We start from the raw sequence: 15,512 nt of genomic DNA, 5'->3' as shown, positions 1-15,512 counted from the left end.
GACCTGTTACAGGGGCGGAGCCGCAGGCTGGCGTGAGGCTGGAGCCCGCTCGGGTGAGGGAACGCGCGGGCGGGAGCGGGGCGGACGAGCCCGCTTTGAACGGAGGCGGCGGCGGGGCCCGGGCTCCGGAGGGTGTCGGGGCGCATGCGCAGGACGGGCCGGCCGCCGGTGCGTGCCCGCGGAGGGGCCGGTGCCGGGGTTGGCGCCCTCGGCTGCGCGCGGAATTCCCGGCGGTCCCGGAATTCCCGGCGGTCCCGTCTGCCCTGACGGCCCCGGCTGGGAGCGCTGGCGGGACACGGGGTGAGGGAGCCACCTCCGCGGCCAGTGAGCAGCGGGGCTCCGTGCGGAGAGCCCCGGGGCTGCAGAAGAGCAAGGCTGGGCCTTGAACCCTCAGGCTTGTGCGCTAAAGAACGGGAGAGGCGAAGGGAGAGCTTCCCCACTGAGCCTGTGCCATCGCTGCTGCAACCCGGGAGTTTGAAGCAGGGGAACCTAATTGAAGTTCACAGGATGAGAGTAGTTAAGGGTATGCTTTGTATTTGCCGGATTGGAGGTCTGGGTTGTGAGCGCCTTAGGGCGGTAACTACCAACCTTTGTACCTGCCAAGCAGATAAGGTTTAAAAAGAGACTAAAAGGTATGCATGTAGGTACAAAAGAAATCTTAGGTTCTCCAAGCCTTCCATTCATGAATGACTCTTCAGCTTTGTTTTGCTAGCAGTATCTGGATTAGGCCCTTACCATCTTGAGCACAATACTCTGGTGTTGTGTGTCTTCCCACTGAAGTCTGTATGACAAACAGTACAAAATGTTGACAATGTCTGGTTTAAGATTATAAGCCCACAAGTGGCAAGATGCTCTTTTTTATTGCTGAGTGCAGTGCTCTCTGCATATACACATGCAGCGCTTTTGTGTGTAGGTAGAATCCTTGTGTTTACTACCAACAATATATAATGGTCAGAGCACTGACTCGACATTCTGCAGTGGGTGTTTTCTCAAAACCTGAAGAAATAACATGTATTCCTATGAATTTAAACATCTCCTGTGTACCCACAAGCCTGATTGAGTTGTGACATTGTAGTATCAGATAAGTAACCACTATAGGATGAGCAAGTTATACATTGTCAGCATCAGCCAGTTGTTTATAAAATCGTGTTGCATGTACAAGCACAAGTTCCCCGCTCCCAAAGTATTGCCATGTAGCTTCAGTGTGGCGAGATTACCATGACAGCTGGGATAAGCAGACTTCATGGGTTTTGTGGCTGGGTGTTTACACATGTGCACGTACACAAAAACACACAAAGGCAGCTGGGAGCAATTGGATTAATCCTGTCGGAGCAGAACGTGGATCTTTTTTTGCTGAGCTGGTCACTGGCTGAGGGAACATCAGTGTAGCTATTCCACAGCAGCACTGTCCTGTTGTATGCCCCTAGCTGGCACAGTGACTCAGTTAGAGGAGGCCTGAAGCCTGGAGGCAGAGGTTGGGTTGCTGCAGGCCTGGCTAAAAGGAATGCTCTCTTCCATCCCCTCTCCCAGGCTGGCATTCAGAATGGCTGCAGTGGTAGCATTGGGAAACACATCAGAAGGATACACACCTCTAATACAGAATGTGTGACCCTCTAGTAAAAAAACCCAAACAAACAATAATAACGACTCTTTTGTAATTTAGTTCCTTCTGCCTGGTCCCTTCTTTTCTTCATCTGAGATTCAAGGGTTTGAAATCTATTTTAACATCCCACGCTTTGCTACCGTGGCTCCTGACAAAAAATGGCTTTGACACAGTTTGTGTGCGGTTTTGTGTGTCATGAAAATCAAACTCAGTTGTCTTCTTACCCTCTCTCTTTTTTTGTAAATAAATTAGTTCAGTGATTCAGATATTTTATAAGAAAGAGATGGTATTTTCTGTCTTTAAAACGATGCAACATCCATTTTGATTAAAAAACACAAATCTGTCAAACCTGAAGAGTGACCTTTCAGGTCACTCATTTCCTTTCCCACTGTCTTCCAAAGAATCCTTATTTGGTTCAGAGAAAGTTTCCCCATTTACATAGTGATTCTTCTTTATGGGAAGGTTATTTTCATTCTCTGTTTCTCAGACCTTTTCCTATAGATGGGAACGGGGGAAGGAGCCCAGACGTGGCAACTCATTCACAGGCTCCTGCAGGACCACCATGGCTTATGATGGCACCAAGAAGAAAGAAGGTATGACTGCTTTGTAATCTCAGAGGGATTTGCAAAAAAAAAAAAAAAAAAAAAAAGATTTTTTTTAAGGGTGTCCCTTGCAGCCCTTGCCAGACCATGCAGTCAGAGTGGGAAAGAAGTTAGGGTGCTGTGAAGCCCTTAAATTTAACCTGGCCACATTACTGGAAGATCCCAAGCCCTTGACTTCCAGGTGTAAAGTACTGGGATTAGAACTTAAGAGAAATGGGTGGTATTTCCTAATGCAGACACCCTGATTGGGAGCTCTGCCACTGCAGCCTTTCTTCTCTCTGCCAGGTCAATGGGACAGGGGATGAGGTATAATGATACATTTAGTCATTGTATTTCTAGGTCCACAAGTCTTTAGGAAGGAACATACAAGCATTAGAGATTAAATCTGGAATGCCTGTGTTAGAGCACCAAGTCCCATCCCTCTAGTCAGACATTACAGACTGTTACCTTTCAGGCCTCTGTGCTTGTTAGGTTTTGTGCATCACTCTGTGCCAATGTTCTCTGTTAGCTTATTTTATGAGTGGTCCACTTGTCTGTCCTTCCTAATGTGGTATTTAATTTCTTCCCTATTTCCTATTTCACATAAATCACAGAGTTCCTAGAGAGTCACCGAAGTGCTGATGACGTGCTGGCACCTGGCAGGATACAGAGAGAGAAAAAGCGCTCATACAAGGATCTTCTGCAAGAGGAAGATGAGATAGCAACTCAGGTAGAAACCCTCAGAGAAAAGGTTCAAGGTGTAAGGACATGCATAAAGGTAGTAATGGGATGGAATGGGTTTCTTGTCCTTTTCTTGATTTTTTTTTATTTAGAAGTGTGCATACAAGACAGCAAGAGCAGCTAATCATGTCCTGTATTGTTCAGTAACTTTCCTGGGGAAAAGGAGGGAATCAGTCCCTGATTCTGATTTTTCTGGCCTCAGAAAATGAGGTAGTAGGAGTGTTGTCCTAGTGTTGATGTAGAACCTTGCAAGTCAGAAAATTCTATTAATAACTTCTTACCTACATTTTTAAAAAATAGCATTTACAGTTGTATAAATAGCCAGCAAAGGATGGATAGAATATTAATTGATGCACTCTTGTCTTCCTAATTTTGCAGACAGACTGAAACCATAGCTCTTGAGAAGAATGAACTTTGCCCTATTTACTTCTTTGAGGCCTTACCTCTTGAAATCACATAGTTGCAACTTAAGTTTCTTCAAAGCTTTCCTCTTTGAGCTACAATTTCTGCTGTTAGGTCAGAGGTGGCTATCTAGTGATTTGGGTTTTTTTTCATTTCAAAAGCAAGTTCTTGTTTAAAATTAAAATCTTCTACCATGCAGTTGGAATTCTTTAGAGGAGCTTCAGTTTTCGATTTATAAATTGATGAAGACGCAGATAATAATTAGGTGATATGGAATAATATGGACATATATTTGCCCCATCATTCTAGTTGTCACCTCTTTGTACCTCCTGTTGCTTCTTTTTCAGCATAGGAAGCATGAACTGCTCTCCTTTGTTTTCAAGGCTTGGCAGTCTGTGCATCTGAGGTTATTTTTTAGCTTTATTAAAGGGTAGATTTCTGTCTTTTGTCAGCTTAATAGCTGATCTCCAAGTGATGGCTTTTATTGCCCATATCTCAACACTTTGCAAATGTGCTTTATCTTTTATGTTGCTCCTCTCACTTGGGGGTCTCCCTACAGAGATATGTCTTTCAGTTTCCTTGGAGCCCTGTTGTGCTGCTGTGCCTACAGCAAGCTCAATGTTAATTGGATGACTGTTGTGCTGAAATCCTGACTAATGATATTTTTTGTATTTTCACACCTGTCTGTAACGTGTGTTTTGTCTTACTTTGAACCTACACTGTGTGCTCTTGGGGACAGAGTAGGTTTTCTTTTAGCACCTAGAATGATGATCCTAGTTCATACCTATGGTTCCTTGATGTTACAGTGGTAGAAATAACTTCTGATACCTCCTACAAATTTTTATCCATGTTAATCGTCCATGTGACTCTCATATTATTTTCCTCCTTTTGTTCAGCAAAATTTTTCTTCTTATTCCAGGACAGTGAGTTTTTTCCGGGGACAGAAGCTCATAAAAAAAAGAGAAAGCATTCCTCTGATGAGTTCTGCTACAGAGGTAAGATAGTAATCAAGCAGGGGAAGGGGCTAACAGATCATGACTTTAAGGAAAGGATGCTTTTAAACCAGTGTAAACAAGATTTGTGGTTAGCATTTTATAGGACAGTACATCAACCTGTCTTAGAACATGTAATCAGAAACCTGACACTGATTGGCACCAGAGAGCAGATTAGGGAATTATATTTTCAGAGTTTTAAATTGCCGTTGCAGGGGGGAGAGATCTTCCCTCCCTTTTCATTGACAAGTTGTAGTTTTCTAACTCACAGCCTCACATTCAACATTTGCTTTTTTTGTTTTCCTATTGCACTACGAACTAATTACACTTACAGGTAGTATAACTTGCTCTGAACTTATAAAAATAGAATGTCTGAGATTGAAAAATTAGTGCTTTTCTGTTCAGTTATTCTCACAGTTAAGAAGTTGGCCAGAAAATGACAATTCGGCTCATAGAAGCTTAACACATTTAGGATTTATTATTGGCCCAATAGAAGGAGAAAGCCAAGCTGAAATTTCATCTTCCATCAAAATCTGTCTACGGAATGGAAAAGCTCACATTTTTGAGTCATTGATCTCACCTTGTCTAAAAACATCATGAAAACCTTGCACTTGAGATGCAATTTCAGATAGATGTATTTTCATCAAAACATTTTATTTCAGAACTCAGAAATGGAGTCTCACAAAACTTCAAGAATTTTCCTCCTGTCTCTCCCTTCCTTAAATGATTTGACCAGCTCAGGTGTCACATCCTCTGAATTGTATCAGTAAGGCTGTGCTGATGTGGTTCTGTTTCAGCCAGGATATAAATCTGTCACCTGTAATTGTAAAGCTCAGGATTCTCACCTCCTTCGCTGTCTTTAAGGGAATCATCTCAGTGTACATTTCTCTTGATCTTTTTCAGGTGTCTCGCCTTTGGATCTACCATCAAAGAAGAAGAAAAAAGCAGCTTCTAGCCCATCCTCAGCTGATACAAACATGGATTTACTCAAGGCTATCAACTCACCTTTGGCCACAAGCTCAAAGTCTTCAAAGAGGACCTCTGAAAAATCATCTCATTCTTCCTCTGGCCATTCTGAAAGCAGAAAGGAGCATCCCAAGAAGAAGCTGAGTGGGAGCAGTGGGGAGCACTCAGTGGATGATGGCAGCTCCCACAAATCTAAAAAGATGAAACCTCTTTATGTGAACACGGAGACACTTACTCTTCGTGAACCTGATGGCTTGAAGATGAAGCTCATCCTTTCACCAAAAGAGAAAAGTAGCGCAGCAGATGATGATTCTTTATCCTACTCTTCAGCACCAGCAGCTGCAAAGAAATCGTCAAAGAAATCAGCTCGAGATGAGCAAGGCTCATTTCTGCTGGGGCACGATCTGCAGAGCTTCCTGAAGTCATCCCGGAAAAAGCACAAACCTCCTCCGGACTCACATCCACCTTCTGAGAGTTTCGGTGCTGACACCTCCCTTCATTCAGAGGGCCATGGAAGTGAGTACGAAGTTTCAGGTATGGAGGCACCGCCAGAATCTGGTTCTTCTTCTGGTGGAGAGTTGGAGGCTGGAGAGCTGGTGATAGACGACTCCTACCGGGAGATCAAGAAGAAGAAGAAGTCAAAAAAAAGTAAGAAAAAAAAGGACAAGGAGAAACACAGAGAGAAGAAGCACTCCAAGTCTAAAAAGAGTTCTGGGCACTCTCCTGTGGCAGTAGGAGAAGTAAGAGTGTCACCACCACCTCCCAGTACCCCCTATGTTATCCCTCCACCTCCTGCTGTTTTCCACTCAGATGGTCAAGGTGAGAAGAGGAGGAAAAAGGAAGACAAGGAGAAGGACAAGGCTGAGAAATGGGAAAAGGAAAAGGAAAGAGAAAAGGAAAGAGAAAAAGAAAAGGAAAGAGAAAAAGAAAAGGAAAGAGAGAAGGAGAAGGAAAGAGAAAAAGAAAAGGAAAGGGAGAAGGAAAAGGAAAGAGAGAAGGAGAAGGAAAGAGAAAAAGAAAAGGAAAAAGAAAGAGAAAAAGAAAGAGAAAAAGAAAAGGAAAGAGAAAAGGAAAGAGAAAGAGACAAAGTAAGAAAAAATTGTAGAGAAAATAGAAATTGGGTGGTGGGAAATGGTGAATTAGGCAATCCATTACAAAGGCATGTTAAATTGAAACAAAGGATCACTAATGCCAATTATCACTGTTTTAACTGAAGCATGTTTGGAAAAATGTGTCAGACACTGTGATTTCTATTTGTAGCAAAAGGAATATATGTTCTTCTGGCCTTATGGCACAGACAATCTTTAGCCAATAGAGGTTCTCTGGGAAAGTTATACTTAATTTTGCTTGGTGCAGGTCATGTACCAAGCACATCTGCATCTTTTTCTAATGTGACTGGCTCTAGCTATTCCCAGGCAGACTTTTTGACTAGTGCTCAACGTTCCTGTAAAAAAGAATCAAGCTGTTACCTGAAAATTGAAGATATTTACCTATTTACTCCTGTATTCAAATGAAATTCTAATTCTAGTAGACTACCCTGTTCCCAGTTTTGTCCTGTACTTATATATTCAGTTTTCCATGGTTACTGCATAAAGATACAAGTAGGAGAAATGGTAGCTAGCATATGAACAAGTTTGCAAATGAGATAACTGTAGCTGTGCAAGTGAATGGGGAAGAGCAGCTTGTGCATGTTCATATAGAGAAATAATGCTTTGTGTGAGGAAATGGACAGACAGAGCTCAAGTCTATTCAGCCATTATCCTATTCTGTTTGGGAATTTTTCCCTGATCATAGCTCAGCAATTGTGATGCCTTTGCTGTCAATGTTCTAACTACACAGTCTCTTTTCCTGCCAAATGGAAGTACTTTTTAAGTATGCAAGGAACGGAACAAAACATCATGAGGACTAAATTGTTTTGACAGATCTATAATAGGTACTGTGAATAGTATAACAGATACTGGGTTTTATTATAGATTTTAAAACTGAGATACATTAACAGAGTTCTATGTTGACCCTGAATTTAGAATAGAAGCTTGTTGAATTTTGCAAGATAAGCCTTGTACTAAGACTGGTTCTGGCTGATTCCTGTGCTTTCATAAAGACTAAATTCAGCCAGAAGATGTAAAGGACTGCTTTTTAAGGTTCCTGATCTAAGTACCGTACCTTTCTTTAAGTCTTTAATAAATGCCAAATTTGTATTAAATTGGTGACGGTCTCATCATAATTAAAAATCTTGGTTTCCTTTCTTCTTCTGACTAGCCAAAGAAGAAAAACATGTCTGCCTATCAGGTGTTCTGTAAGGAATATCGTACAACTATTGTGTCTGAGCATCCTGGAATAGGTAAGAGAAAAATCCAGCCTTCTCTTCTTTTGATTTTACACCAGGCAGATTAACTAGCAGAACATACTGTATCTATTTCAGACCAACTTCTTAATTTTGACATAATGCAGAGAATCTGCCAATGTTATTTAGAATAAGAGGTGGCAAAGGGGACAGGAGTGGATTTCATTATTGTATTATAATTGTATTTTAACCAAGTTGTGAATCTAGATAAAGAACTTTCTAGGTCTTTCTTTACTTAAAGAATTTTCTTCATTGTGTCCCTTTCCTGTAAATACACTCTGAATTCATCTTCCTGCTATCAGCTTTTTTTTTTTGCTTTTTTTTTTTTCATTTTAAAGAGTAACAGAAATGCATATTTTCAGGACAGTGTGGAGCGTTCCAGTTGTATAATGGCTTACTTCCTAAATGTGTATGGATGGGCCAGTAAATTTCCTATGTTCTCTCCAGGATTTTATTATCAAATTTAATTTAAACATTTTTCTTCTTTCTTTCTTTCTTTCTGCCAGATTTTGGAGAGCTAAGTAAAAAACTGGCAGAAGTGTGGAAGCAGCTACCTGAGAAGGATAAACTGGTGAGTGTTTGTGTGAGATGTTTTTGTGAAAAGATGTCTGTGAACCAGGTGCTTAAATCAGAATGTGCTGGCAGTATTGCCACAATGCCTTGAAATATGTTACCTATATCCCTAAAGCATGTAAAGGTGGAAAGTATGGAAATCTTTCCCTTGCAAACATGAAAGCATTCATTTTCTTCTCATGTGATTGCTTCACCTTCTAGCTGTGTAATATCATTCTGCCTCCAGGTCCTGGCATCAGGTAACAGAATTACCTAATGTTATGAATCTTTATTTTCTTACCATTGTAACTACAGATCTGGAAACAGAAAGCTCAGTATCTCCAACATAAGCAGAATAAAGCAGAGGCCACCACTGTGAAGAGAAAAGCATCATCTTCAGATGGTGCCCCGAAAATGAAAGGTAATTGTTGCACTTTGTCTCATCTCTTTTCTTGGACAGGGAAGGTAGTGTTACCTTTAGAATAAAAAACAAATGTCCTTACCTGCTTTCTCACAAAGCATGACATTTAAATCACTAGTCAAATCAACTTTTCTGTGAGAGTGAGAATGATGTCAGCATTTTTCATAAAGATCTCCTCATCTGATTTGTAGAATGGTATTGGTTTTGGCAGTTTAGGAATTGAAGTGTAAAATAAGAAGAGGCAGAAAGGAGGTTCTAGTGGGATTAGTTTGCTGATAGAGGGAAGATGGGTTCTTGTTTTAGCATCTCTGATACCAAATCTCCCCAACTGCATTCAGCTGAGGTAGTTGTTCTGTGCATGTAAAAAAAAAGTTTCAACTCCAAAGACTACACAACTGGGGCAACAGAACTATTTAAGCATCTCATGCCTATGAGATTTGAATTGTAGTAACTGAATAGGCTTGTGAGTAACAGCAGAGTATGGAGTTTTAATTTGTGTGTTTTCCAGCTTCTCCAACAGGAGTTATTTCTCCTCACAAAAAATCCCCCACCAGCACTGTGGTGGTGCCTTCCTCACCAGCCAAAGTCCCTGAGACAGATCCCATTGATGTAGCTGCACATTTACAGTTGCTGGGTGAATCTCTGAGCCTCATTGGACACAGACTGCAGGAAACAGAGGTGAGCTTGTAGCCAGCTATGTCACAGCGATGTCCTATAATCTGCACAATGAATTCAGGGGGATGATTCTTTTATTTTCTTAAAAGTTTAACCAATGGTTTCCTGTTAGGAAGATAAATTAGAGGTGGCATGCCCTGTTTCTTTGATGCATCACTCTTTATTTTCAGTGAAATAAAAGGCTTCAGTAAACAGTAGGCATCAAAGAAGGACAGATGCTTTGCAGTTCTAGGTCCTTGAAAGCAATTTGTAGTTCAGCAAACTCTTCAGTCTTTTCTCACTGTATGTTCACCTTGGATTTGGTACTTCCTTGCTATTTTGTCAGTCTCTGGTCAGTTTCTGCTACTGTTCTACTTTTTTTAAAACTGTCAGCCTTTCCCAAGAAGTTTTTTGCATGCCCTCTAGTTTTCTGGCAGTATCATATTGCCAGTGCTTTGGATAGGGCTACAATTGTTTCAACTTACCTGGTAACATAATGTCACATTTTTAATGGTTTCTTACTGTTAAATGACAGTGACTCTGTAAATGCACATTCACACCTGTACACTGAGAACTCAGCCCAGCATCTAAGGAGAAAACATATTTGTCTCAAATAATATCATTGAATTTTATGAGTAGCATGATAATCTCACCCCACTATGCTTGCTTATTTTATAAACAGTGAAATAAATGTTCTTGCATTTTGGGTTTGGTATGACTGATTGAGATCATGAGAGGAATGACCAGAGCCCAGAAAAGCACACAAATTCCCTTTCCTGAAAGTATATCAATGACTAAAGCATTTGCTACAGGCTTAGCATTCCTTTAACTTCAAAAATAAAACAACTTTGTCATTAGGACTTATGTGGTTAACAACATAGATGGTACAAAATGGCACAGAAAATATATTACAAAAATTTGTGTAATCAGTATTTTATGCAACTGACAACGTTCTGCTGTTTTCTGTTGATTCCTACCTTTACCTTGCACCATTTCGTTGCCTACTGAACTCTCAATTTTTTGAACTAACAGTCTCTCTGTGAAGCACAAGGCACAGTTTTGTTACTGTGTAAATAGTGAAAGTGGACTGGAGGAGGTGAAGATACAGTATCTGCATGAGAACTGAAACAGTTGAGGAAGAAGCCAAATTTCCACTACTCATCCCTATCCATTTTTTTTCTTTTCTCACTACCAGGGAATGGTGGCTGTTTCAGGAAGTTTGTCAGTACTCCTGGATTCAATCATCTGCGCTTTGGGCCCGTTGGCATGTCTGACCACACAACTGCCTGAGCTGAATGGCTGCCCAAAGCATGTTTTGGTGAGTTCTTTGTGTTTATTTTCTTTATAGCATTGTTAATATCAGTAGAGTCCAAATAGAGCTTTTTTTGATCAATCATTAATCTTTACAGTGTAATTTAATTATAATTCCAGTGCAATAAGAAAATTAGAAAATTTGTCTTGGTCATGGGCTTTTATAGAGGAATATTTATTGAAATTCTTACAGATACTACCGTTGTACAATGCTGTGCAACCTTTTTTCTCCCAGTGGCAACTGACCTAATATTTGTAGAATTGATTGCAGTGTGGGTAGGTCCTGTTTTAGTCATGATGGAGTCAGTCAATCTGAATCAAATAAAAGTATACCAGTATTTTTGAAAGTTCTAATTTTCCATAAAATAAAACCCACCTTCTAGCTGCTCTGTATGATACAAGCTGTTTTTCCTTCAGTAGCATAAAAGCAATTTGTGATCTCAGAATTCCTAATGTGATGGTGTAGGACCTTTTACAAGTGGCCAAAACCTTTTCTGAGGAAAGAAAAGTACTCTCTGTCTTAAGGAGCTTCATGACTACAGTTTATTTTCCACTTTTAGCTACTCTTACCATTGAGCCCTGGTTTAGCAACAGCTCATGGCATCTATGTAGCCTGACGTGGACATTGATTAAGATGAGAGCAGCCATCAGGAGTCATACTTCCTACAGGATACATGAATAAAGCAGCAAAGGAGAGGAGCAAAAATAAAAAAATACAGTCTGCAGAAGTTCAGAAACTAAAAACACATCTGTCAGAGGGAGCAAATGGGATATGAATTGACATGTCATAATAGGGCAGCCCAAACGTGTATTCATTAAGAGAATGGGTTGTCAACAACAGGAACAAAGCTGACAATTTAGTCTGTGAACACCCACAAACTGGCTCTGTGCACAAAAGCTGAGTCAGTGGGGTGTTCCCATCTTAAGCTGTGGAAAAACTGATGCTTTTTTTCCTTCCTGCTTGCCAAGTTTATTCAGAGCAGTGATGCCACATGACCAGTGGTGCGTTTATTAGAAACCCGATCAACTTATTGTTATGAGGAGCAATAGAGCTTTAGGTGAATTATGGCAGCTACCCTTCACTTCTGTAAACTAGTGTTCAGAAGCTGATAATAAATCTGATTTTCACAGTCAGATACAACAGTAGTGTTCTAAGACACGGATAAACCCCAGCAGTTGTGTTGCAATTTATATTTGAGACAGTAGATGGCATTGCTAAGTTCTAGAATCACAGCTGGTGCAGGTCAGCTCCTCCATCTCTCAGTTAAAGGTGCTGTTTCTAAGGCCTCCTTCAGCTGTCCAGCCATGGGCTTGAGCTTACTGAAACACTGCATCTGAAAAACATACAGCTGGGTCTTTTTTTCTGATGTGCATGAGAAGGGTTCCTACTCTCAGAACTCTGTTACGTTTTCCAAGAAAAACTGAAGGGTGCTTCTTTTTGCCGACATGCTATTAAAGGTGATCAATAGGCAGATTTGGTTGTCTTATCCTATCATAACTTGTAACACAAGTGACTGTGCTTAGAACCCTAACCTGATCCATTTTTTAAGGATTTTGAGTTGTTTCCTGACACTAAAAACCACTGAATTTCCTTTCCCAGTCAAACACACTAGACAACATTGCCTACATCATGCCTGGACTTTGATGGGAAAGGATCCTGGGATGTACTCAACCTCTGTGTAACTGACTTGTGTACATGCACTACACCGACGCTCCCAAAGGGCTCCGTGTGGAGGCTTTTAAAGTTTTGTATATGTATAGTATATACATAGGATTGTAACTATTTGATTTCTATTTTATGAAAAGTTGTGAAGTTAAGCTGAGAAAACCCTTTTGTGTTGGTGGGTGAAATGTCCTCCAATCTGAAAGTATTTTGTATGAAGAATTCAGAAAGCTTTTGAGATATTCGCCTTAAATTCAGATTTGGTGGGGGAAGCAAACAGAGAATGGACTTCTTGATATAAAGAAGAAAGCTGTCACCATGAGAGGGGTCATTGGAACAGGTGGCCCAGAGGGGTTCTTGAGTCTCTTTCCTTGATGATATTCAAAAACTGAATGAGCAGCCTGCTGCAGTTGGACTTGTTTTAGAGAGATGGACCAGATGATCTCCTGATATCCCTGCCTAAACTAAAGTATTCTGATATTCTATGGGCAGGTAGAGATGATAATATATTTTGGACCAAGGAATAGAACTGAATTCTTCACCAGCCCTATTTGTAACTTTTTTTCTGTTTAAAACCCACTTCTTGAGCAGGAAGCTGGATAGGTTTTTGCCTCTTTCTTTTGGTCACTTTCTCCAACCCCTACTCCTCAGTTAGTAATAACTGAAAGTTGTCAGTGTCGGCTGGCTGGTCTGGTAGCTGTCATTAGAAGTGAAGTAGAAAATGACAAGAAATTTTATTTTTTTCTGTGGACTCCTACTCAAATCATCATTAGCACAATGTATCAACCCATTGTGTTGGCTTGAGAGAATGAACCTCCTGCTGATTCTTCCACAGCATGGTCAGTCTGCTTTGATGGAAAGGAGTAGAGAAGCAGATGGGACAAACTTGGATTGTTTCTGCCTGTCTTGCACCTGTTTTGTGAAATGGCTCATCCCCCATCCCTCTCACCAGCACTGTTGCAGGAGCTGTGCTGCTGCTGCAAGGCAGTAGCCAGTGGCCAGTCTGAAGCAGTTACGGCCACGTAAGGCACGTGTGGGTTGATTGGGGCAGTTTCCCTTCCTTCCTGCCACATACTTGGAGTTTGGTTTTCTGCTCCTCTGGAAGAGGAGCCGCAGGAGAACACTTGATTCCTGTTTAGGCTTTTGTCTGTGTGTATGTATGTGTATGTGGTGTTCATATCACATGTATTTAAATTTTACCAATATCTGTAACAGATTTTAATTTATCCTGTATATTTCTCTGTGTGTGTGTGTGTATATATTTATATATATATACATAATTTAAAAGCAAAAATTCCTCCCTCAGCCAACAGTGTGTGAAAAATGTGAATCAAGTTTGCCTCACCTCATTTCCTGCAGGAATCAACTCTGTGTATAGTAGTAAGCATGGGCATTGTGTAAGGAAACACCAGGAAGATTCTAAACGTTTTTAGAAACAGGCTATCTTGTGAAGGTAGGCAGAACAACTGAAATATCATTTGACTCAGGCCTTACCAGCTCTGTAACAGAAAGGTTTTAAAATTACAGAAGAGGCATTTTTTACTTCCACGTAAGTCTAGTTTCTGTTTTTTAGGACAGCTGAAAGTAACCTGTCCCTCACTGTGGCTGAGCCACAAATCAGAAGTAAATTAAATCCTGGGGTGTGGAGGAGGGTTTTTCTCCCCATGCCTCTTTGCCACGTATTCCACAGATGTGCCTGTACAAGGTAGTCTGTCTCCTACAGATCTTTTCTCAGTGCAGTGAGGGGTTTTCTCAGCAGGGGAGGTGCAGAAGGTTCTCAGACCACCAGGCCAGAACACATGTTTTAACAGCTTAGGACAAATCCCAATGAGCCTGGAAATAGGAAGGGCCCAGGAGAGAGGCAGCCCAGTCGTGCTTCATATCCTGGCCCATATTAAATCATCTGCTGTTGTGAGCAGCACAAAATAACCGGCTCTTTCCAGCCCTTTACAGTTGAGAGCATTGTGGTGAAGGGGTAGATCTTCTGAAGAAACAGAAGGGGATCAACTCTAGCTTTGTCCTCTGTACAACAGAAAACTCTTGAGGAGTGAAAAATACGCACGACCCTGGTGTATTGTATTTTTATTAAAATTTGTACACTTTGTATAATCTGTATCTTGTGGTATTTGGTACTATAGGGAAACTTTGTCAAGACTTAGCAGTTTTTATATTTTTGTTATTTCTTTGCTGTTTGGTCCAGATTACATTACAATTCTACACAGACTTTTTTGTACTGTACTTACAATATAATTTTTTTTTTTAACTTCTGGAGTATTGTCGTTCATTTCTGGCATGTGCTGTTTTCTGCAGCTGTTGTTACTACTTGTATTTAGAGTTTCTCAGCAAAACACATCCAATCTTAAACCTGCTTAACTCACTCCCTTAGCAGGCAAGCTGTACTGTTTCCAGCAGCAGCAGTCACCCAAAGTATCACTCAGGTTCCTGACTGCTTGGGAACCCCCCAGAAGGGAGATGTGGCATGGAGCACTGCAGGTAACACCAGGGCATTTGTCTTCCCTGCTACCTCACCTCAGTTTGGGTTCATGGCGCTCAGGTGACACCGATACACAGGACTCGAGTGTGTTATTCAGGATGTCAGGCGTGGCAGTGTTAGAGCAGGTTTTGTGCCGGTTATTAACACGTCCCCATTTTCCAGGTATGGGTGTTGGTTGATTGCAGCCTCAGCTTGGGCAGGGCAGTTGCTTAGGCCAGGAACACGTCCCAGAACGTGCCAACCACCCTGTGGAGAGACATAGGATGGTTTGAGTTGGAAGGCACCTTAAGGATCATTTCCAACACCCCTGCCACAGACAGGGGACATCTCCACAAAAAAATTTGCTCAAAGCCCCACCCAACCTGGCCTGGAACACTTCCAGGGATGGGGCATCCACAATTCCCTGTCCCGGTGCCTCACCACCCTCGCAGTAAAGAATTTCTTCCTAACTCCTACGAGTACGCTCCCACACCGGGCTGTGCAAAACTAAAAGCCCATCGCCACGGGCTTTCCAGGGTCTGGGCACCGCTCAGACACTCGCGAGTGTTCTACACGAGCTCGGCGTGGTTGCAGAAAGCGGCGGAGGCTCTCGGCGCCGGGAGCCCCTCGGTTCCTGCGGCCGGGGGCTAAGGGCCAGCAGGGCCAGGGACCCGTCGGCTCGCACACCGCCCTGCGCTGGCAGCCGCCGCCCCTCCGCGGCCGCTCCGCGCCTCACTCAGCCCCTGACGGCGGGGCCGGTCCGGGCGGCGAACGGTGGCGTCACAGCGGGGCCCGGCGGGGCCCGCCCC

General features: G+C 42.0%; 1 protein-coding gene and 1 long non-coding RNA gene across 5 annotated transcripts; one reads left to right on the top strand and one right to left on the bottom strand.

Annotated features, from left to right (window-relative positions):
- The first annotated feature begins 2,041 nt into the window (after positions 1–2,041).
- HMGXB4 (HMG-box containing 4) lies at positions 2,042–14,489 on the top strand. Its single transcript, XM_033514307.1, has 10 exons — positions 2,042–2,196; positions 2,799–2,962; positions 4,247–4,322; positions 5,223–6,161; positions 7,543–7,626; positions 8,136–8,200; positions 8,497–8,602; positions 9,111–9,280; positions 10,452–10,574; positions 12,168–14,489. Exons 1-10 carry the CDS (start codon positions 2,058–2,060, stop codon positions 12,210–12,212), a joined length of 1,911 nt encoding a protein of 636 aa, XP_033370198.1. The 5' UTR covers positions 2,042–2,057; the 3' UTR covers positions 12,213–14,489.
- LOC117244413 lies at positions 4,774–15,477 on the bottom strand. Of its 4 annotated transcripts, XR_004497447.1 has the most exons (5): positions 15,087–15,474; positions 14,760–14,970; positions 5,730–5,895; positions 5,325–5,624; positions 4,774–5,239 (listed from the first exon to the last, which is right to left on the bottom strand). It is a non-coding gene; the product is annotated as an uncharacterized LOC117244413 (long non-coding RNA). The 4 variants fall into 4 exon arrangements; XR_004497445.1 differs by having other exon boundaries at positions 4,774–5,624; positions 15,082–15,477; XR_004497446.1 differs by having other exon boundaries at positions 4,774–5,624; positions 15,145–15,477.
- Positions 15,478–15,512: the final 35 nt, after the last annotated feature.

The sequence above is a fragment of the Parus major genome, chromosome 1A (genome assembly GCF_001522545.3).
Source record: "Parus major isolate Abel chromosome 1A, Parus_major1.1, whole genome shotgun sequence".
Classification (NCBI taxonomy): Eukaryota; Metazoa; Chordata; class Aves; order Passeriformes; family Paridae; genus Parus; species Parus major.
This window is presented reverse-complemented; position numbering and strand designations above follow the sequence as displayed.

What these genes read in the sequence shown, in the direction of transcription:
- HMGXB4 (XM_033514307.1), top strand. Translation starts at nt 2,058, where the DNA reads ATGGGAAGGTTATTTTCATTCTCTGTTTCTCAGACCTTTTCCTATAGA. An exon ending in TACCTGAGAAGGATAAACTG is followed by an intron (nt 8,201 to 8,496) that starts GTGAGTGTTTGT and finishes TTGTAACTACAG; the next exon opens with ATCTGGAAACAGAAAGCTCA. An exon ending in TGGTGCCCCGAAAATGAAAG is followed by an intron (nt 8,603 to 9,110) that starts GTAATTGTTGCA and finishes TGTGTTTTCCAG; the next exon opens with CTTCTCCAACAGGAGTTATT.